The sequence below is a fragment of the Echiichthys vipera genome (genome assembly GCF_963691815.1).
Source record: "Echiichthys vipera genome assembly, chromosome: 21".
In the NCBI taxonomy this organism is placed as follows: domain Eukaryota; kingdom Metazoa; phylum Chordata; class Actinopteri; order Perciformes; family Trachinidae; genus Echiichthys; species Echiichthys vipera.
This window is the reverse complement of record NC_139846.1, coordinates 13,675,772-13,699,358: the sequence shown is the minus strand read 5'-3', so window position 1 is coordinate 13,699,358 and position 23,587 is coordinate 13,675,772. Positions and strand designations below refer to the sequence as shown.

Below are 23,587 nucleotides of genomic sequence, written 5' to 3'. Positions count from 1 at the left end.
TTTAATTTCTTTCTTTGAAAACCAAATATGATGTTACTCTTCTCATGGGCTAGCAAAACTGATGAAGATAACAAAATACAGAAATGCTCATAAAGCACTGTTATATTTAGTATGTTATTTCATGTTGTGTTTGCTTTATGGGCTCTGGATGAACAAATGTTTTCCTATTTTATTCCACAGAGTGACAGTACTTATGTTTGGGTCATGTTATAGATCTTATTACGGTCTTATTCCCTCTTAAATTGTCATAATATTTACAGAAATCCAAACAGATTTTGGACTTTATTTTGAGTACTGCTGCATATTTTGTCATCAAATTTCACCATGCTTTTAAGCCAACAGAAATAATGTTTAATTTTCTGTAATGGACTTCTGGTACATGTAATCAGTTGAAAATCCCATTTAATTCTCATTAAACTAGGACAGGTCATTAAGTATCAAGGAGATAAAACAATATTACTATGTTTTTTGGATGACTATTAAAAGGCAAATGACTGCTTATCCTTAAAATCTTGACTCAATTATGGCAAGATGTGAATTAAAAGACTCACAGTGAATTTACATACAAATAAAACTGTGATTTCCTAAATCACAGCAAGCACACATAAACATTTGATCTCAAAGCCATTGTGGTTATTAGGCTCAAGTTTGTATCATTATTCAATTTTTCATGAATGCAAGAGAAGATGAGTCCACTGTTACTTAAAGGACCAATGTTGGATGATATGTCTATGTCTTTTATTATAAAGCAGGTCAGGGTGCTATATAAACATCAAAGTATCAAAATGCTCAGAAAGTGTGCCTTTAAAAGGCCGTCAGGGCTTCTGTACAGTTGTGATGTCACAATTATACTTCAGGTAGAAAGTGCTGCTACAGTCTTTTCATAACTGCGATTCTGGTGCAGAGACACTGAGAGCACAGATGAAGAAATGCTGACCAATTAGAGCAGACTGGGCTTTTTCAGTAGGGATTTAAAGATACAGGCGCTAAAACGGAGCGTTTCAGTCAGTGGGTAATATTCAGAAAGACAGTATGAGAAAAATAATGTGTTGTTTTTTTTTTTTAACATTAAACCATGTAAATATGTTCTAGTAGAAACCCAAAATACAAGTATGAACCTGAAAAGGAGCATGAAACTGGACCTTTAAACTCCATTCTCAAGTAATCGAGCTACATTAGTTGTTGCTATGCTGCTTTGAGCACCTGTGTTCTGCAAACATATGATCTCACAAACCTAAATTCCCTTTCCCTTTGTGTGAAGTGGGTGTTGTCAAAAACAGCACTCCTGCCCTGTCTACTGTAACGTCTGTGTGTGGTTGGAGGGAGGGAGCGGGGAGAGTTTGGGATCTGTTGTACAGTAATTGGGTGTAAAACAGGTGGCGCACTGTTGACACTGGAGAAAAGCATTTGAAAAATGTGCTGCTGCCATGCAATCACAAAAGGAAAAGGCTGCCAGTTGACTTAGACATTTAATCACTGCGTTGGGTGATAAGTAAAGGATCAAAAGGAAGCATGAAAAGCTTAGAATAACATGGAGAGCCTCCTAAAGCTCTACAGATTCCTGGTGAAGCGAGGTCAAGGCACCGACAGAGCTGGCCAACTTACTTCGACTTTGAGGTGCTGAGGTACAGTATATACAGTAAGTTAAAAGAACTCTTAATGTTTTCTGGATTCATTATGTTCTTCCTTTTCATATGGGACATACATTTCTGGCCAGTTTGGTTTCCTCCCCCTTCATCTTTCAATGAAATCAATATCACAACGGACCTAAAATAACCAATGAGAGCCGAGGAGTCTCTGACGCAGCGTCAATCCGGCTGTTAAGTCTGACGTAACACCCTTTCAAAATAAGATTTCTGGGTCCAAATGCTCCGTTGAAACAAAACAGACACAAAGGTCAAACATGTGAACCATTACATCACCTCTTTCGTCTGTTAAACACCTTTTTAAATGATGAGAAAGAGGTAAAATGACAATTACGTTGTTTTTTTAAAAACTCAGATCTGTTCAAACAACAGGGAACATGGCACTGCGGCGTTGTAGAAATAAAAGGCTTGGACCCGGGAATCATATTTTGAAAGGGCGTTACGTCACGACTTAACAGCCGGATGACTGCTCATGAACGCCAATCAAACTGTGCTATCAAGGTTTGTAGAATGTGTTTTCAGAAACACATTTTAATGTGCTGTTTAGCTGTAAAATGAGAATGTTTGAGACCAATTAAGCCAAAGTAAAGCCCTGCCCAGCAGTCAAATTTTCTCAGAAATATAGTATGCAGTAACAGATTCTTGATTCATATTTGATCAGTGCTGCCAGGTTTTACAGTTTGATCGGAGTTCACAACCACTGCTTGTGAACTCCGGCACTGTTTGGTCAGAGTCAGTCGCGATCGAATCTTGCAGATGTCATTTTACCGACTTAAGCTTTAACATCAACTGGATTACATGATCCATGATTTGCCTGGGTGATATGACGATAGGCTATATATCATCAAAATGATGTTAAAATGTCTATCGTAAACATTTTTTGATATCGTATGTTGAAGAACCAGTGTACTTTATGTTCATTTTGCACTAAAGTTTTTAATACAATGATAAAATACCCAGTATAGGGTATACAAATATAGATTTTACCAAGGGGTTATTTCATGAAGGCACATTTCATACCAAGGCAACTCAATGTGCTTTACATACAAAGACAAAACATTTTTTTAAAACAATATTAAAACAAACAAAAGAAAAACAGTTAGAAGCTGGGGCAAAGAAGAAGAAAAAAGAAAAGAAAATAGATCAAGTTTAAAGTTATTAAAGCACATGAAAAGAGAAATGTGTTTAACCTGGCTTTAAAAGTGTTCACAGTCGGGGCTGATTTCAGATCTGCTGGTAGTTTGTTCCAGTTGCGTGCAGCATCACAGCTAAATGCTGCTTCACCATGTCTAGTTTGAACTCTGTGCTCCACTATCTGACCTGAGTCTGTAGATCTCAGAGCTCTGCTGGGTTTATACTCTACTAGCATGTCATTCATGTATTCTGGACCAAAACCATTCAGTGATTTGTAAACCAGTAGCAGAACTTTAAAATCTATCCTGTAGCTGACTGGGAGCCAGTGTAAGGTCTTAAGAACTGGGGTGATGTGATCTGATCTCTTCGTTCTGAATGAGCTGCAGCTGTTTGATACTTTTTGGGGGGAGTCCTGTCAGAAGACCGTTACAGAAGTCCAGTCTATTGGAGATGAAAGCATGAACCAGCTTCACCTGATCAGTTTGGGACATAAAACCCTTAATTCAGGAGATGTTCTCAAGTTAATAAAAGGCTGATTTGGTGACTGATTTGTTGTGGCTGTTGAAGGTCAGATCTGAGTCTGTCAGCACACCAAGCTTTTCCGACTTGGTCTTTAGTTTCTAAAGACAGTGACTCAAGGTGTTTACTGACAGCAGCCCTCTTCTCTTTAATGCCATAAAAGGTTAAGACCATTTATTTAGTGAATTACCAGGAAACATGCTATATTGTGATATATGTGGTTATCGAGATATGAACTGACCTATATATCAGGATAATATTATTATTATATAATATTTTTGCCATTTTGCCCTGCTCTAACATCAACTGTAGCCTACATAACCAATGTGCAGGTGGCAGCTGCTTTTTGAGAGTCTGAAGCGTGTGTGCATCATTATGGAGATGACCCACAGGACACCACAGCACATTTGACAGTTCCCTCAAAACAAGAAAAGAGCTGAGTGTCTTGTTCAAAGGAGCTGAGCAGAGCACACCAGAAGAATAATCCCGTTGTTCTCAAGGGATGGAGTTACTTGATACTGTTCATGTCTCCACACAAAACTTTATGCACCACTTTAAATGTGAAGAGACACATCATTTACCCTTTTCAAACAAAAAAATCCCTCACATTTGGTGAATGCGCCTGTGTTGACGGCTCACTATAGATGAGCCCCCGAGCACAGTGCGCAGGATCCAGTTACAAACTTTGCCGACACCGGGCCACGTGACTCGGGTCCTCGTCATTTTAAAAAGAGCTGCTACCCTGTAATTCCCTCCACAGCTTCAAAGAGGTGGTAAAGGCTGCCCCTGTGCCACATGACCGACTTTCGCACCTTTTGCACCTTCTGTGTCAGAGGGACAACTACCGGAGATTGCACCGCGACAAAAAAGGGACCGTGCTGGTGGTGCGCTGGACTCATTCAATCCCATTTCATTTCTTCTCTGTGAAGTTGGCGTGCGTCCTGCAAAGTATCCTAATCGGCTATCTTCCGTCTTTGATCTCCGGACCAAGGATGGTTCTGGACCATAAGAGCGCATATGGCGCTTCCGTTTTACTCGCTTGTGTGATAATCTGCAGTAACGTGCTATGTCCCGTGGATGCCTATCTCTACAACAACCGCTACGCAGGGTGAGTAAAGACACCCATTCATTTGCGGGACTCACGGCAGCCTGCTACACTCTCAAGAGGCGCACTGACGCTATCAGAAGTTGTTCTGCAGAGATCTACACACCAAGACACGGGCTTTATCTCATGTTGAGAGTACAGAGAATGAACAAAGACAGCCTTTATGCAATTATCTTCATCGTTTTCAGACATAATGTAATGTTGTACGGTTATTCTAGACTGATCTTGTTGGCTGATGGCGTTTCACATCAGATTCCTCTATGGCAGGCACAGAAAACACTGGGGATGCTTGTAGCAACAGTGGCCTGTCAAACTGCTCAAAGTATTCATTTAAAAATTATAGATGGCAGCTACTCCCAAATCTTCTCACGTAGGCCTGTGTTTCTATAATCACGAGAGAGAACTAATTGTCATAACAGTCATTTTTTGTCAAAAATGTTGGCATATAAGTGTGTGTGCATGGTTTTTAATCTGACCATGGGAAACACACCTCCCCACCCAACCCCCAAAAGTAACTGGTAGCCTAATAGATGATCTCCAATGGGACCACATGGATCTAGAAACATATAGTAACATGTTGGTATACATGCAGAAGGCATGGCTGGAGCATGGAAGGATTTATGAAGCTGCAATTTAGCAGAAGCAGCTGCTGCGGGAACCCCCCTTCTCATCTGTCTCAAACAACATATACTTTGGATATTGTCCAAAATATATGTGGGGGGGGGGGGGGGTCTTTTTCACTCTGAAATCAAGGATGTGTCGGGTGTTGAACTCATCCTTGTCCACAGTGAACCTTTAGAAGTTATGATTGTTTTGTCAAAACACTACTTCTTGGTTTAAAACATATTGCTTCCACCCTTGAGAGAGTACTGCTGTGGAAGAGGAGGACTGCCTAAGGACAGTTTTATCTCAGAGAGCCCTGCAGCTCGTAGATTGAAATCAAAAGGTCTTTGCCAGACCAACGCTGTAAAAAAGAAAACCAACCAATCCGTCATCTTTGAGAATCACAACAAGATGAAGAAATGGGGTTCAATTTGGACTGCAGTAGAGCTCTGCTGTGCCAATTGGTCTTCTCGTGGACTGTGCGTGTATGGTGCGGTGTGGACTGGTGAAAACTTACTTACAGCTAAGTTACATCAACTGAAGATATGGAAGCACACATTTCTCTGATGCTTTCGACAAACAACATATTTATCTACAAGCTTGTTTTTGAAGTTATTAAATCTGCCATTTCTATCACATCCAAACAATATCCTTGCCTCCCAAAAAAAAAACACTGCCTGTTCGCTTTGAAGACTGTATTCTATCACTGCTGTTGCCATGGAAACAAAATACTCTTTTTTTTGGCTTTGTGTTATGTTGGTCACCGAAATGGGGTGGCCACTTTGTACCCCTTTTGTTCCTCAAACCCCAGAGTGGTCGACTTCCACTTTTGTTTAGGGGGCCCAACTTCCTGTGTGACACATTGTAAGAAAAGCTCTTTGAAATAAGGGAAACATAAGAGACGAAGACACCGACGGAGATATTGAAAGAGGTTTTTAAAAAAACGAACTTGAAAGACATGAAAGTGGACGAATACCCTGGCAGGTAACTGGGCATGCACAGAGAGTCTGTAATTAAGAAACTGTAGTGACTTATTGGCAGCACGTCAGACCTCAGGAACTGTGATCTGCAGAGTGAAAACAACACTATGTCATCTCTGTGATGAGGATAAAGGGTATCTTTGTTTTAGTAGAAAAAGATGTGGTTTGCATTCTATAACAAAGAATGAACTCTTTTTTGCCTCTCATCTATCTCATCCATAAACTCTGAATAAGTTAACACCAATGGTCGATTGTGCACTGTCTCAGCCTTCATATTACAGTATTATATTCATAAATTATTTATTTCCTGTGTATAAACACTACACATTAAATGTTGCAATGTCAAACACCTTAAATTAGTTGATCATGTGCTCAGGTGTTTTTCTCATCTATCTATAGCACAAATCGGTATATGATTGATCCAATATACAGTTCAAAATGTGAAACAGCTGCTGCTACTGTATATTAGCCAAAGAATAGTTCCAGGTGCTACCTGTAGAGCTGGAAACTATGAAATATAATCCTTTAATGATGTCTCACACGGATTGTTTGACTGGGGTTTGACCCTGTCATCTATAAGCCTCTAAAAGAGGAACCACCCATTTCACCATCAAACATCTGCTATTATATGTGTCACCTTCAACCGGCACAAAAGAAGGTAGCATTACCTGTGACTTCACAGCCCAGATGTTTGTGAAATGGATCCAAGCCCTGTTGCAGTTCATTTTAGCCGTAAAAAAAAACCAACTCTTTTGAACCCGACACTTAGAAGAGATCTTGTTGTTTTTGCAGTGATCATGTCTTCAGGATAACCCCCAGTAATGGTGACGAGGTCCAAGTGCTCAAGAAAATTCTGGGACACATGAAGGTTGGCGCATATATTTTTTTGTATTCTCCTCACTCACACGCACGCACACGCACGCACACACACATACACACACATGCTCACTGTTCTGACTTATGGTACCCTCTTCAGACAAGGTTTTAAATCCTTTCACTTCAAAATCTATTTCGTTTTGACTTACTGTGTTTGCTGAAATGCCATTAAAATGTCATATCTGTTATTATTCTGCTCACACCCGCCTATAGTCCCCACAGTGGTCTTTTCTATAACACTTGAACAGTGAGGCGAAAACGAGCAGCCAAGTGTGGCCATCTATCACAGTCAGGACATATTTCCTGTCTGAAAGACCGAGATACTGTTGATAGGAGAAACTTCAAGACTAGACTCGGAGGAAAAATACAAAAGGGATTTCTTCATAATGACGCCTGAATGTTTGGATCTCTTTCAGTTACAGACTGTATGAACATGTGTTTCAAAGATACTGAAATTAGAGGGGAAACCCTGGAGGACACGGAGGCCTCGCCTCTTTTCCCAAACTCATTTGGGAGTAATTACCCATCAGCCTCAGGAGCATGGATGATCTTCATTTGCACATTTCTTTAGTTTGCAAATACACAGCGACGATTGTTTGTAATGCATAAAAAGCCAGATGCAATTAAAGACGTTCCACGACGCACATAGTTGTCTTTTTTTTAACTTTCTAATACGACCTACAGCAGCCTTTCCTAAATTAGCGCCCTCACCGGTGGCAGCACATCACCACGTTTTCATAACTATTCATTACTGTCGCAGTTTTACGCACATGCTTAATTTTTGGGTTGTTTGACCCATATATGCACCTCAACAACCCTCACTGTGTAGACTTTGTTGTTCTTTATACTACATCACCGGATTTCCTCCGTTGCTCCCATCTCAAATAATATGAGTCTCTTAAATATGGGCTGTATAAGCTGCTTGCACAAATGACCTATGAAGTTATTTTTGGTGGTTAAGACAGTCTCAGATATTCTAGTGCAGCAAATAGTCAAATACCTTCTTTGAATAATTGATTGAACAGTAGATTTAACAAAAAATCAGGGTGTCTGGTATAATTATCCCTCTGCAAATGAATAGTGCATTTAAATGACTTGTGCTTATGAAAGACCAAAGCATATTTGTGAGTATTAGTGTGATGCTCAAGATTTTTTTCCAGTAATAATGAATCACTAATAGATCATAGACAGCAAAAAAAACTCTGATTGGATAAAGGTTCCTTAGACAGGGCTGCCTGGTGTCATACGTAGTCTGAATCAATAAATCAATTAATCTACCGACATTTGAAAAGCCCTATAGTGTATCTGATTTTGGAAAAATGTTACTGAAAATAGATCAAAACAGAAATGATTCATTGTTAGTTTTATCGGTCATCCCTTAAGTTATTAATAGTACCAATCCATGATGTGTGAAGTACTTAATATAATAAAACAGTGGGCAAGGACACTAGGACACTGAGGTCGTGTATATGCAACCTTTGCATTCCACAGTTAAAAACGTACACATTTTTTAGACTGATTCCAGTATTATCCCACATTAGACAGATAAAGAATTCAATATTCCTCTGTCAAAATTGTATTCTTGGCGGCTTGGAGGCGGCTTTAAAACAGAATTGAGATTTTATGTTGAAATAAAATGGTATTGCTATAATCTCAACACTTATGAGCTTTTTCTGTTGTATCTATTATTACCATCTCACACTTTATTTTATGGGTCTATTTCCTTATATTTCCCTGGAAAGAACTATATAATCTGGTACTAATTTTAGGGAAAATAGAGGCATTGTGTGATGACAGTTTTCAGTTAGTTTGTGTTAGTTAGTTCATGTTCAGAACAATTTCTTCAAAAAGTAACTTTAAATAGAACAGCTAATCTAGGGGAAAAAAAAGAAAAAGAACATGAAATATTTTAGAGACTTTCTTGGGGTTAAGGTCAGGCTTTTGTTTCGTGGTCCAGAACCAATACGGCTCTTAGCAGGGAACGAACAGAAGAGGTCGAAAAACAGGATTCAGTAAATGTTTATGATTTGTGGAGAGGGACACTTGAAGAGAGCCAGGGTGCTGGTCAGGACCTGGCCGAAGTTTTATGTATGTAAGGGCATTGGACATGGTGCTCCGGGGCCAACCGAGGTAGTGGCAGCTACTGTTTGGACAGCTGTGGACTTGTGTTTTCAGTAGCTTAGCCAAACTGCCATGACTCCAGTGCCAGAGACAAACCTTTCAGCTTCAGGCCAGGCATGAGGTCAAAGTAACCACTAGACACTACAGAAAGCAAGAAAATCAAGAATAAGATCCATCATCAACACATTTCTTTGAGTAATAATCAAATATCTAATCTAACCGTGCATTCACACCAAAAGCGATTTAATCGCCCGAAGCGCCAGGTAGCAGCCAAGGCGGCTAGCTAACTGAAGCTAACCCAAAGCTCAGCCTACTCTGCTGTTGTGCTAAGGAAAGTCATGCTAGTTCTAACAGGGATCTGAATGCTTCTTAAAAAACAGAAATGAGCTCTAGGATGAGGTGTGTGGCTCTTAAAAGAGCCGTTGTGTTGTAGTGAGATCAGGCCGTCAGTGATTTAACCTCTGAAACCGCACAGGTGCTGCCCGGTCTCCTCCTAAGCTTCACTTTGCGCTGATGGCTTTATTCTTCCTCTGGATTTCCGGCAGTATAGATGCCTAAAGGCACGTCGCTGCCATCCGGAGTCCTAGTTATATCCATTATATTATATCCATAGGAATAGTCTAGTTTCCCCCAAGGACTGCAGCAATAACGGCTTTGGTGAGCCCTGGGAGCCCCTGTTTATTTCACGGAGAACTTTGATGACGTTTACCACAATCTCAACGCTGATTGGCTGTCGCGGCACAGCTTCACGCGATGTCGCTTGAAATTGAAAAATTTTAACTTTTCACGCGATGAGGCGATAGATGCGGTGGACGCTGCATCGCATCGCTCTTATCGCCCGAAGCGACATTGCGTGTCATGCGTTACTTAAAGTGATTTGGAATGGCAGCTTGACGCTTTCATCAGCTCCATCGCTTTTGTTGTTAATGCACGGTAAATCAACAAACACTAGGGTAATCTTCTGGTACACAGGAATCGATGTTTTTTGCATTTGTTGAAGCAACCTAATTGACTGTATGAGCAATGAGTATTTATGTATGAGCTATAAAAGACACCGTGATTGGACAGAGTCTGATTTACAGAAACTATATACATTAATAGATAATACAAGTTTAAATGAAACCTCACAGTCGCACTGTCTGACTGACGGGTGAACTCCAGGCAGCCCACAGAAGAAACACAACAGCTCCTGAATGCACCCAGTAGAGTAAATACCTTCACAGAAGCTTTACACTGTCAAGATAAGATATTTCTGCCTGTTGGATTTTCACAAAAAGTTAATAATTACCACTTCAGCTCCCGGAGAACATGTGTAAATTAAATGGGATGTGAGATATCGACGTTTTATACTTTATAATCGTTATCAATTGATAATTTTATCCTTGATTTAGTTTTATCTATAAATTCCTGGCTTTGCTTGTTCTGTCTGACAAACACTTAAAAACCCCAGATGGTCTGTTTATTATTGCATAAAACAAAGAAAAGAAGCAAATTCTCACACAAAGCAGGAAACATATGGTATATTCGCTTGACAAGTGACTGAGAATTAATTAAATATCACAATTGTGGCTGATTCTGTTGATGAACCAATAGATTAATCAGCTAACTCTTTCAGAGACTTAAGGGAAATAAACAGAAATCTCCAGTAGACCCAATTTTGTGTGAAGGGCGCAGTAAAGCAGAATGAGTGACCGTCTTTTTCTTGGAACATAGAAGTTTTCTCTGAGATATTCCAGGGATTCAATCTGTGCCAAGATATACCAATACCATCAATCACTATGGCTGCTGTCATTGCTTCCTTCAAATTATTTCATTTTTACTTTCTATGGAGCAGCTTCAACGTTTGTCTATAAATGACATCATCACAGGCGGTCTGTCTTGGGGGGGATGTGACAAATTGTTGTTTGACATTTTAGAAAATACAAGTATCTGCTCTCTTGCTGAGAGTTAAATAAATTCAGTAAATATGAAGCTGGAGCCAACTTTAGGGCTGTAAATGAGCCATAGCCATTTCCCAGTATGTACTATCAACCAAACCTCAGCCGATAAATAATCCAACACGCAAACAGATTAAACAAAAAGATATGAAGTGTTTATTAGTGAGCTTAGGAGGTGCTGGTAGGCAGATTTTGTTACCTTTGGACAGAGCCAGCTTCATTTTCACTGTACACACCTCAAAGGGCTTCACCGTATTTCCCCAAATGACTTTTATGCATTCGAGTCAGAGAACAGAGGTCTTGGCAGACACTGACGTCACAGTATGCCTCTGCCCAGCTTGCTGTCAGATTGTTAGCAGCCAAAAGGTTACACAGACCTGTCAGGTACCCTCAAGGTTTCTATTTAAGCCTGCTTTTGTGTACATGAAAGCCATGGCACACTCTCTGTGGACTGTGGACATCCACAGCTCCGTCCGCTGCGGCCACGACGGGAACCACATACCGTTGATCTCACTGCTCACACCGCCACGACAGAGCTGGATTTAAAACAGCAAGATATCTCTTTAATAAATAGCTGTAAAGGTGATATTGTGTCTGCCATTCATGTTATTAGCCTGAAGTGTTGATGCGCGACCATAGAGTCAATAGATTCAAAGGTAAGTTAAGTGTGTTTGTCTGTGATATACTTTTCTTGGTAGTTAAGGCTGTGAGGTAACTATTTACTTTTTAATGGCAGTAATCTTGTAATGTGACTAATAACATTTAAAAGTAACGTAACCCAACACTAACCAGCATACACACACATTGAGACAGCCTTTACTATAACAGTAATGCTACAGGGAAAAAAACATTCATCTCCAAGCTGCTAACTGGGATTTCCTTTAGTAGATCTTGGCTGTCCAGTAGTAGTGACGTGTTGTCTGAAAAGCAAATAGACCTTATGATCCTGGCTACATGATGTGGGACAGCTGCAGCAATCAGCAGCTTCATTTTCCAAAATGTTTCTTATGGACTTATAGGGGTCTTCTTTATGAGTATGAGGGAGGTTTTTTTCTTCTCTGAAGTAAATTTAAATAATTAAAAATTCGGGACCCTTACACATGTGGGGCCTCGAGGCTGCAGCCTAGGCCAGCCTGTGTGTTACTTTGCGCCTGATTAGAGCATCCAATATGGGGCTGTGAAGCCAACAGCTGGTGTTTTGGTTAAAATACATATTCACCAACAAACAGTTTTTTACTTTGGTAACTTGTTGTCTTTTACTTGACTTTCACCGCATCTGCCTTAAGTAATGCAAGCTCTTTTTTTATTGAACTATAACTATTTCTTTCTTGTTCTGCCCATGTCAGTGGTGCATCAAACAAAACAACCCAAATTCACTTCATAGCTACCCTGGATACACAGGCGTACATTAAAAACCCCAGAAGAATTACATTAAGACAAAGCTTTATAAAGCAAACTAAGAAAGCATTTTAGGGCTCGTAAATACAGCTATAAAATTTTAATGTGAGAGAACTGTTTGTGAGGAGCTTCGTTATCTGTTTAGGGATGTTTGAGTGCCTTTTAGCCGTATGTGTTTTGGATTTGTTTGGCCAACAGAAGAGCTGAAACATTTGTGGTACTTAACCATTTGGAAACGCCATAAAAGCGCAGCAGTAGAGAGCGGTTTATACTCCAGAGCACCAAACATTCCAGCTGACGATTTTCTACCCTTCTGGCTCTTAACAAAGTTAAATTAATCTGGTATGCATTCTGTTAGCCATTAAACCTATTGACACATTAACAAGCATGTGTGCCAGCCTGCACGTCTCTGCCCCCATATCGAAATGAAAACCAGCTGAAGACGTTCACACATGTCTGCAGAAACACTGAACAGTATTGTCTTTGCAGTGACCACAGTGTGTATCATAGGTCAGCTCTCTCTGTTATTTTATCAGTTACCACATGATGTCTGTGTTTATAGGGATGGCGCGCTGTTTCAGCTAAAGCTAACAAACCCGACTACTATCACGACCTGATAACAGCCGCTGAAAGACAGGATATTTGTTCCTAATAGGATGTAGAGAGGAAAGCAGAGGGAGAGTCATTCACTGCAGGTTGTTAATGGGACCCATCGGAGAGTGTTTTGTGTCATTAATTCTGTAGAGTCATCAACATTCCCCTGATCTAGTCCATCACTTGAAGTTAGAGACTTTCCAGGTCTTAACAAAACAATTTGGTCATCGTCACCAAATGTCTGGTTCTATTTTAGACACCCAGCAAAGGAGATCATAAGGTCCTTCTTGGGGTCAATTCTTTTTGTGAGACATATGTTCTTGAATCCTTAGTTTAGTTTAGTTTGTTTTTTGTCGCTTCATCTTGTGAAGTGGATCGGGTATCAGTCAAAGCTGAGCAGATCGTCATTAATTACACATGCTCGTCACCATAATTGTAAAAATCAGTGTTTCCACAATCAGTTATCATTAATTTAGTTGCAGCTGGCCACACACTCAGTTTTTAGTGCCACAGTAATCCCTTGCCCCATGTTACCTCACATAAAAATGATTCTTTCCTTGCTGTGTGGTATACATGTTAAATTGGGGGAAAAAGAGAGCAGTGTTATTGGATTGCTCTTGTTTTTCTTTTCAACCTAAAAATCTGACAGAAAAATACAACAACAAATCAATCAAAGCTCTCTCATCATGGGCTATTACGAGATATAACAATATACAGTGAAACATGAGACAATAGAAGTGTGACAGCTGACAGAGATTTTGGCATACTGCTTACAACGTGGTAGCCGTCTCTTCAGTATCTCTTGGAGCATTAGGCCATTGTAGGCAATGTTTAAAATGAATGGGCAGGGCTCAATATTTTATTTTTATTTTGCGTATGATTTTTGCATCAATTTACCAAGGGTAACATTCCTGTCAGATTATTTTTACCTTTTTCTCAATGGATTTTCCTGATGATGTATTATATCTCATTATTACACAGTCTGTTATTTCTGAATAACAGATCGTTGCTATGGACGTAGTTCTGAACGACTCTGGAGGACAATTTTTCAATCCATAAAATCATTATTATGAATTAAACCCCTACAGGGTGATTGAAGTCCCTTGTCACCTTGTCCGGGTCCTAATTCGCAATAATGACAGGCTCGCGCTACATTATCCCTTACATATATACTGATATTGCAATTTTAAAAGGACCATGGTGGAGGATTTTATCTTTGTGCTCTCACTCTGCATTATAAAATCCTGCTGGTTTCTGTGTGTCTCTATCCCCTGATCTAATACAACCTGTCCTTTTCCTTTAGGTGGACTTCTGGCAGCCCAACAGCGCTTCTCTTATCTGTCAAAATGCCACCGTGGATGTCCATGTGAAACGCAATGACACGCAAGGTTTACATACACGCTTAAAGCAGGAACATATTGATTATCGGTAAGTCCAAAGAGACATACTACAGTACACATTCTTGAACGCTCTCCCAGATTTGTTAATCTTGTTAACAGAGTGTCTGCACCCGGAGACACATCTGTTTTTCAGGGCGTTGCAATTACCCGGTATTCCCTAGCCAGAGTACATGATTTTCACATGCAGAGTCGGTCATACTTTGCATGCAGAAGAGCTCCTCAAAGCTAGGACACACAAAAACACACACACAGTACATCAGAGCCCCTCTCTCAATCTGGTCCAAAAAAGCAGCCCTTTCATCTCCCTACCCCATCCCTCATCAAAATTAACGCTGAGATGATGGAGTCGTATCAAAGCAGCCACAGCCAGAAGGAATTTCATTGTCATCTCTGTCCTAAGGGAGGTATTGCAGATCTGAGGATGAGGGTTTTTTTTTTGTATCTCTGTTGATTGACTGAGAAAATGGTTTACACAGCAGGAGACAGTTTTTGGTCAGTGGTTGTGTTTTGAGGGAGTGAGGCGTCAAAGACCTCATTTTACTCTCAGACAAATAAGCCTGTTTTTTTTTAGTGTTATTGAAGTAGTTATAGATAAAAATGTACATACAAGGACCTCATGAGGAAGTGAATTTTAGGAGAGTCTGGCTACCGACTAGCTGCTACAGAACAAAAGATCATCGTTTTAGGTTGGAGCGTGAATTGAAGAGGCATGGAGTGTGATCAAATGGGAGTGCAGTCTATAAACAGATAATGATGGGGATTATTATGGTTTTGGGTATTTGCTACAAATTATAATACTATCAACTCTGCGATCAAACAGGGTGAGTGCTAATATAGAAAACCAGAAAAGAAGAGGGATGAGCATGAGCATTTGTATAATCGTGTTAGGAATGAGTCAACAATACATTCAGGACCCCTGATTCACCACTTAATACCAGCCCTCAACACTTTTCACTGTTTTCAGACATATTATATTCACTTACAGTGCATTGACTACAGTCACACAGGGACCCACAAATGAATAAATCTGCAGCACTTTTACACGCTATTTTAACATTTTATAATAGGTATATGGGTGTCCCGCTCTAATAAACCATATCAAAGGCTTTATTAATGACCATTAACAACAACATTAAGGTTGCCAGGTTTTGAAACACTCACTTTCACACATAACTTGCGTGCCAGCTCTTTTCAATCATCTTTATAAATAATCTGTAACAATTTTGATAATAGTCATTTAGGTCATTTTTAAAGCAAAAGTAGCTTTTCAGATGTTAAGATGTGCTGCTTTGCTTTGGCATATATCAATGTAAACTGACTATCCTCAAGTGTTGCACTTTTGGTTGAACTAAAAAGTTAGGATTTTTTAAAATTTTATTATATTAAGCGATTAATCAACAAATTATTCGCAGATCAGTCATTAATAAAAATAATCATTAGCTGTATATCCCTTGCTAGTTTATATCCTCCTCCGCCATAGAACCGTTTCTTTGCTTTTTTATCTAGCTTGTTAACGAAAAACGCATTTGATAATATTCACATATTTGTAGAGACTTAAGTATAACCATTATTTACAGTTTATGGGCTATTGGAACAGTCATGAATACATGAATAAACTGCAGACTTTCTGAGTTATAGTAGTTGAAGAACCCTTTTTAATGATGAACTAACGTTTAAACATACTACAACTTCAGCCCTGATGGCTTAACATGATATCAGACTCTTTCCTATTGGCTTATTATTGATTCATTCACATTCACAGGCAACCCAAAGGTGTTTATTATCTACATTATTATTTATGATCTACAAAGCATTATTAAATTCACCAATAATAAACACAGTAATTAACTTATAATCTTTTATAAAGAAAGTATTACCAAAAGAAAGCAGAAATATTGAAAATACTTCAGTATTGTTAAGACAATATTCTCTGGGAAACACTTGTTCCAAGACTGTACTCACATGGTTTAATGTTATTGGTTAAGATGTAACAGTGGTTGGCCACCATGTCTGACATGTGTCTAACTCCCTCTTTCCATCCACAGGGTGTTTATCTCCAATCTGCAGAAGGAAATTGAAAAGCAGACGGGATATCGCTCCTCTCGCAAGCGGAGGTCAGAGTTTCAGTATGACTACGAGGTTTACCACTCTCTGGAAGAGGTAGATGTCAAAGCCAACGTCAACCTGCCCACCTATCTCTCGCTCTCCTTTGCTCTCTAATAAATAAACATCCTCTCTAAGGTGCTCTCAAACTCCAAATTACCCCATTCCACAGGTCTCTCTCCCACAGCCTCGCACTCTCACACACAGAGACACGCACTGTACTTCAGACACTTCACAGCTGTGGAGTGTTTATTTTCCCAGGTCGATCAGGCTCCTGGTTCATGAATCTGTCAGGCCCTATGAAGCAGCATGAATTCCTCACACAGATCCTGAGAGCCTACGCAAATCTTTGGTACTCTGAGCTTTGATGCTCTCCTTTTCTGTAAAACACACTTACACATGCATGTGTATGTGTGTGGGTGGGTGTCTGTGTGTGCGCGCGCTTGTGTGTTCAGAAACATTGTGCAAACAAAGACCCAACCTGCACACATATCTTAGAGGGTTTTCACTCTGGCTTTGAAATTCAGTTGAATGTATTTATTTATAAGGAAAGTGCATATTAAAAACTGCAGTCATTTGGCGGGGCGTTTTGAAAGAAACAGAAGTCATACATCATCAAGATTCAATATTCAAGACATCCATGCAAGCAAGAAACACAAAGCAACAAAACACAGTCCAGCAGTACTGATTACAACCATTGTTTGACACATGCAAACATGCAGAGCAGCAATAACCAATGACACATAAACATAATACAACAATCATGATGGAGATCTTGGTAAAATGTAAAAAGCAAAATGCAGTGCAAGTTATTAAAAAAAGAGTGATATGACAGAAGATCGAACCAAATTGTTGAAGTACAAGCAAATATTTGACACATACCCAGGCTATGCAGAGATGACTATCTGACAACGGGCAAGACACAGGACTGTTAAGCAAAATTGATGATGATTGATTGATTGATTGATTGATTGATTGATTGATTGATTGATTGATTGGTTGATTGGTTGATTGATTGATTGATTGATTGATTGATTGATTGATTGATTGATTGAATAAAATGCAAATTAAGCATTATTTCCCCCCAATTTACTCTTTGTGATATTCACCCTTCTACATTATTTTCACCCTTAAGATCCAGAGCTGGATGTATGAGATGAACAGAACCCACTCTGACCTAATTGACATGTTCTCCATCGGGAAGTCGTACGAGGGAAGACCGCTTTATGTTCTTCAGGTGAGAGAAAGCATTGTTCACACACTCATGCACTTGTGCTGCTCTAAATCTGACAGCGCCTGTCTCCTGTCAGATAGGAAAGGGGAGTCGTCATCAGAAGAAAGCTGTTTGGATTGACTGTGGTGTCCATGCCAGAGAATGGATAGGACCTGCTTTCTGCCAGTGGTTTGTCAAAGAGGTAGTCTTGTTTTTATAGTCTCACTCACTCACTCACTCACTCATCTTCAACCGCTTATCCGGGGTCAGGTAGCGGGGGTAGCAGCTCTAGCAGGGGACCCCAAACTTCCCTTTCCCGGGCCACATTAACCAGCTCTAACTGGGGGATCCAGAGACGTTTTCAGGCCAGTGTGGAGATTTAATCTTTCCACCTGGTCCTGGGTCTTCCCCGAGGCCTCCTCCCAGCTTTATAGTCTGCAATATAATAATAAATGAGATTACCATGTCTTTTTTTTATTATAAAGCAGATGGGTGCTGTAAAAAATACAGTGAAAGTTTCAAAGCGCTCAAATCACAGAGAAATGCACACAGCCTGTATTAAGAAACTGCATCTTTAAATGAGCTGTCAGGACTGTACTACAGTTGTGATATCACAACTATACTATATATACCTAGAAAGTGCGCTAACAGTGCCGTTACAGTCATCCCCGGCTGCAATGACAGAGCAGAGATGCTGAAAGAGAGAGAGACAGACGTGGAAAGACCTAGAAATGCTGACCAATCAGAGCAGGCTGAGCTTTTCCGGGAGCGGGCCTTAAAGAGACAGACGCTAAAACTGGGCATTTCAGACAGAGGGTAATACAGGTATATTCAGACAAACAGTATGAGAAAAATAATGTGTTGTTTTTTTTAACATTAAAGCATGTAAACATGTTCTTCTGGGAACTGAAAATACAAATATGAAACAGAAAATTTGCATAATATGGGACCTTAAAACACTGTTTGAACTGTATGCAACTGTGTTTCTCATATCTAAATGATAGCAAGCAGTCTGTGATGTTTGGTTTCTGGAGACCTCAACAAAACGTGAACATCTGTTCACCTGCATTCAGTTATGCAAATACTAAAGAATACCCTTTATCATTCAGATGAAGAACACAACCCAGACACGCGCACAAGTTCTATCACACCACTGAAGTTACTTCCCTCTGAAGTGAGGACGGCACCAGACCAGAGCCAGACATTAACTGCAAGAACCTTTTAACGGCTGGTTTTTATACTACTTAGATGCCACATGAGTGGGATTTGCAACACAGTGCTAGAACATTAAGATAATTAAAGGAAAAGTCAATGAATCAATGCAGAGCACACAGTCACAGACTTACATGATGAACCTCAACTGTCAGGTACTTGAAAAAGACATAAACAAATGTAAAGAAATTATCTGATGTCGGGGAGAAACTAAACATGTGCCACTATAAAGTAAGGCATGTGCTTTTTCTGTGCCGTATCATTTCCAAAAAAATGTTCTGTTATGCTCCACAGTCATTCTAATTCCCCTTAGGCCATCAAATGGACTTTCAGTAGGGAATTCTTCAAAGAAGGATAAAGTAGGAGGTACGTTCATAAGGGAGCAGCAGGAAATCAGAAACAGACAGAAAAGAAAAAGAACAAGGGAAAACATTTGACTCAGGAAAACAGCCAAAGATGCAACACTCCTAAAAAGTGAATCCACTGTCGTGTAATAACTAAGGTCGGCCACTGGAGGTCAGGGTGCCATCTTTGTTTAAGGCTTGAAGCATATTAACCTTGGGCTGAGTCTTAAAGAGCAGGTATAAGCAGCATTCGCCCAGTGCCCCACTCTGACTATTAACCTACTGTAGTTGTGCATAATAAATACATAGTAATTACATTCTGTTATTCTATAATCATACTGTTTTTGTTTTATAATTCAAGGCCATCAACTCATACAAGTATGACTCTGTGATGAGACGACTGCTTAACCAGCTCAACTTCTACATCATGCCCGTCTTCAATGTGGATGGATATCATTTCAGCTGGACAACGGTACTGTATCGGTCTTTCATACACAATACAGACTCGATCATGCAGAATGCAGGGTCCAGAGGAGAAACACAGTAATATTATCCAAGGGCATGAATTTAGAATAGCATAATAACTGTGAGCATGTCCCTCCTGCCCACAGTTTGTGAATATTTTCAAGGCTGCATGCTGAATATTTTGTGTCAGCAAAGAGATAATGTATTTTTTTTATTATGTAGCTGGATACAAAGATATGACAACTTGACAGTAAGTCAAAAAATATGCCATATGTTTTGACTCTTCTTTTTTAGATGTTACAGGAAGGAATAACCAAACTATAAAAATGATTGTAATAATTAAAATAAATAATAATCATTTGAAAAAATAGCATATACAAAGAATACAAATACAACACTTAACACACAAACAAAAGAGAGTTGAAGAATGTTAAGAAGGATAAGCACTGTTGTTTTACACGCTATTTTAATATTTTATAATAGGTAGGTTTATAATAAGTTGTAAAACTTGAATATTTAATCTTCTCTAACTTGAGGAAAAGACATGACATCACAGAGCCATCTATGAGAATAGTAAGTGAAAAATGCCACTCAACTAAGGTCTGCATCTGTTAGTAATAGACTGATCAGAGCTAAATCAGTGACAGATGGGTAATCTTCGAGATAGCAGGAAGCTCCATTTGTTCGACTGGAGTCTGACTGTCAGTGTCACAGTGACAGTGTCTTTGTTTTTCCTGTAGGATCGGTTCTGGAGAAAAACACGGTCCAAAAATCACAAGTTCCACTGCCGAGGGGTGGACGCTAACAGAAACTGGAAAGTGAAATGGTGTGGTGAGTTAGATAACACTGAACTTTAGCTGAAATCTGAGGGGAACACGCAGGGACACTCACTCTGCGACTTGGCAAAGGCACTCCTCATGGTCTGTTTCTGATGTAGTCTTTTCTGACTATTAATCAGTGTAGGCTGGGCATAAAATATTTGTACGGTGATAACAATCTGTGTTTGATGTCATTTAGTCTCTAGTGGGAGGCGAGTCCTGGGGTTCTGCTGAATCAGCATCACTCTGGGAGGGCTCTGAGAATATAGCAGAGATGTTTGCGGTACAGACAGACAGGCAGAGATGTGAAGGGAGTTAAGAGACAGAGAGAAATTAAGGAACCAAGTTTTGGCCTCTCAAAGGAATGTTAGTACAAAAATTGGCTATTTGGGCTCTTAATTTAAAAGCTTTTCTTTTCAAGGGAATGTTTATGTAGGCAGATATGTAACATAATCACATTGAAAAGACTTTGTTTTGTATTCAGTAATGGACTACTGGATAATTGCATAAAACAATAGCTGGTTCTTAGATAACTTTCAGCCTTACTGAAATTCATGCTAATTATTTACCGTATTGCCTCTAGTATTTATAGATATGACATATTTCTTGAGGACTTTCATATGCCAACATGCAGTCTATAATATTTGGGACTGTTATCTGTTGGCATAATAATGTGACTTTGGTGATTTCACCAGTTTCCCCCCACAGTATCACCTTCCATCTCTTTACTCTGCCTCCTTGCTCTGTGAATAATAAGGATCTAGATCACAGCACCTACTTCTTTTATATTTTGTTTGAAGATCTGAATGGAATAGGACCAAAATTTGGATTTGCTCTTCCAAATCTGTCCCTTAATGCATTCTGATATAATTAAGGCTCAAAGTGAATGGCTTTTATTCCTCTTCTCTCTGTTCCCAGAGGAGGGTGCCTCCTCTCATCCCTGTGATGACACGTACTGTGGTCCCTTCCCTGAGTCTGAACCTGAAGTCAAGGCCGTTGCCAAGTTCTTGCGCAAGCACAAGAAACGCCTTAAAGCATATATTTCCATCCACGCCTACGCTCAAATGCTGCTTTACCCGTATTCCTACAAGTATGCCACTATCCCCAACTTCAACTGCGTGGTAAGACACCCATAGCTTGATAAACCAATAATCAACTACCGGTAGTCTTTATTTAAGATAAAATGTGTACACACCACCTTCCAGTGATCTACTGTACAGTTATATGTTGACTTACTTCACTAGAATGCCTTGATATTAACAGGACAGTTCGGATTTTTTGAAGTGGGGTTGTGTGAGGTACTTATGCATAGTCAGCGTATTACCTACAGTAGAACACGGTCAGGATATCACCAGTTCGGAGAAGCTTGGCGCGTTCTGACTGCCATCACACTGACTATGGATAAGTACCTCACACAACCTCACTTTAAAAATTCCAAACTATCCTTATAAATTATTCTGTGCATACATAGGCTACTGTATATAGGATCACTAATGTGGCCTCCTGCTCTCACTGTCCAGGAGTCAGCAGCTCATAATGCAGTGACAGCCCTGTACTCTGCCTATGGAGTGAAGTACAGATACGGACCCGCCTCCACGACCCTGTGTGAGTACAGTTCTTTCTTTTTACCGCAGTTCCCAAGTTTAGAAAACAAAACAGAATGAAATATTTGTCTTGTCACAATTGTTTTATGCTCACCTTCCATCCTTAATCTGTGTTTCTTCTGTTTATGTGCCAACGAAGGAAAATAGATCCCCATTCATGTTAAGAACTAAGGAGAAGTGCCTGTTTCTAAAAATACACAATCAATTTAGTCTTGCACTCAATGTACTTTTTTGTGTTCTGTACATATTCCATGAATAAAAACCAACCAATCAATCAAAGTACCCCTTGAGAGGAGCTATGCAGTAACACTGATGAAAATGAAATGTTTTCAGACAAATTGAATCAATTTGTTGTGTGCAGTGTTGGGAGAAATATTGAAATCACTTCAAAACGTTGCAAGACCGCACTTACAAGTAAACATCTTGCATTAAAAATGTTGCTTAAGTTGAAAGTACATGGGAGTAATAACATTTCTTAATGCTTATATAACCAAAGACTGTCCTATGCTTTTCTGATTCTGTTTCACTTTTTCACAGATGTGAGCTCAGGCAGCTCCATAGACTGGGCCTACAGAAACGGGATCCCGTATGCGTTTGCATTTGAGTTGAGGGATACAGGATACTTTGGCTTCCTCCTGCCCGAGTCCCTGATCAACCCAACCTGCACCGAGACTATGAGGGCAGTGAAGGCCATTGCATCAGGACTGCTTAAGAAGTGCGACACAAACAGAGACAGATTTCCATATATATGAGTGCACTATATAGGTCCCCCTGAGGTCCACCTTCACAGTTACTTATCTCAACTCCTCATATTCCTCTGAGAGTTCATATTCCTCCCAGATATTATCAGGTGAAGAGCTGAGAAACGACCAGCAAAGCATGAATTTTAAATTGTTTTTCTTGTATTTGAGGTTATTCACCTTATTTTCCTTTTTCTGATGAAATACAAACTGATACTTGTGTTTCTTTTTGTGTGTGTGCGTGTTTGCCAATAACCATGACCATAACTATGGGTGACCGGCCTGTTTACATACAATAAGATCCCCCATACGGAGTCAGAGAGCATCTTGCTGCATCGGTGGACCATTGCGTGTCCAATGCAAGCCCAATGTCTGGAGCTTGAATCTGTTTTTGCATGTGAGCCTCGCTTCCTTCCCCCAAATTCTGTATTGCTCTCCACCTACAGTAATGCAGGCTTCGCCATGATATAAGCTGAATGGTGGTCATGTGAGCACTTGTCACAATACAACAGCACTTTTTTTCTCCTAAAGAAACAGCTAATATTTTAATGTCTTCCAGAAATGTGTTATGTTAAACGAAATTATTATAAGAGCTGTTTTAATGACCCTCAATTTTTATTCTGGTTTTATTCTAAAATAAGTCCTACCAAGTGCCAGTACCTTAATGTTAATGTGTGAATGCCTTTATTACTGCAACCTTGTTGGTGTATGCTATCACATGACAATCTTGGGTTTGGTTTAAATTGAGATGTGTTGTTTTTTGTTAGATTGCTCT

The 23,587-nt window shown here is 39.7% G+C and overlaps 1 protein-coding gene across 1 annotated transcript; it reads left to right on the top strand.

The window, feature by feature from the left end:
* Window positions 1-4,291: 4,291 nt before the first annotated feature.
* On the top strand, window positions 4,292-22,824 carry cpa6 (carboxypeptidase A6; the record flags this gene model as incomplete). The annotated part of the gene is made up of 11 exons (XM_083936601.1): window positions 4,292-4,407; window positions 6,780-6,855; window positions 14,217-14,341; window positions 16,359-16,473; window positions 17,552-17,653; window positions 17,727-17,831; window positions 19,547-19,657; window positions 20,391-20,481; window positions 21,387-21,589; window positions 21,989-22,073; window positions 22,610-22,824. 11 exons carry the CDS (start codon window positions 4,292-4,294, stop codon window positions 22,822-22,824), a joined length of 1,344 nt encoding a protein of 447 aa, XP_083792727.1.
* Between the last annotated feature and the right edge of the window lie 763 nt (window positions 22,825-23,587).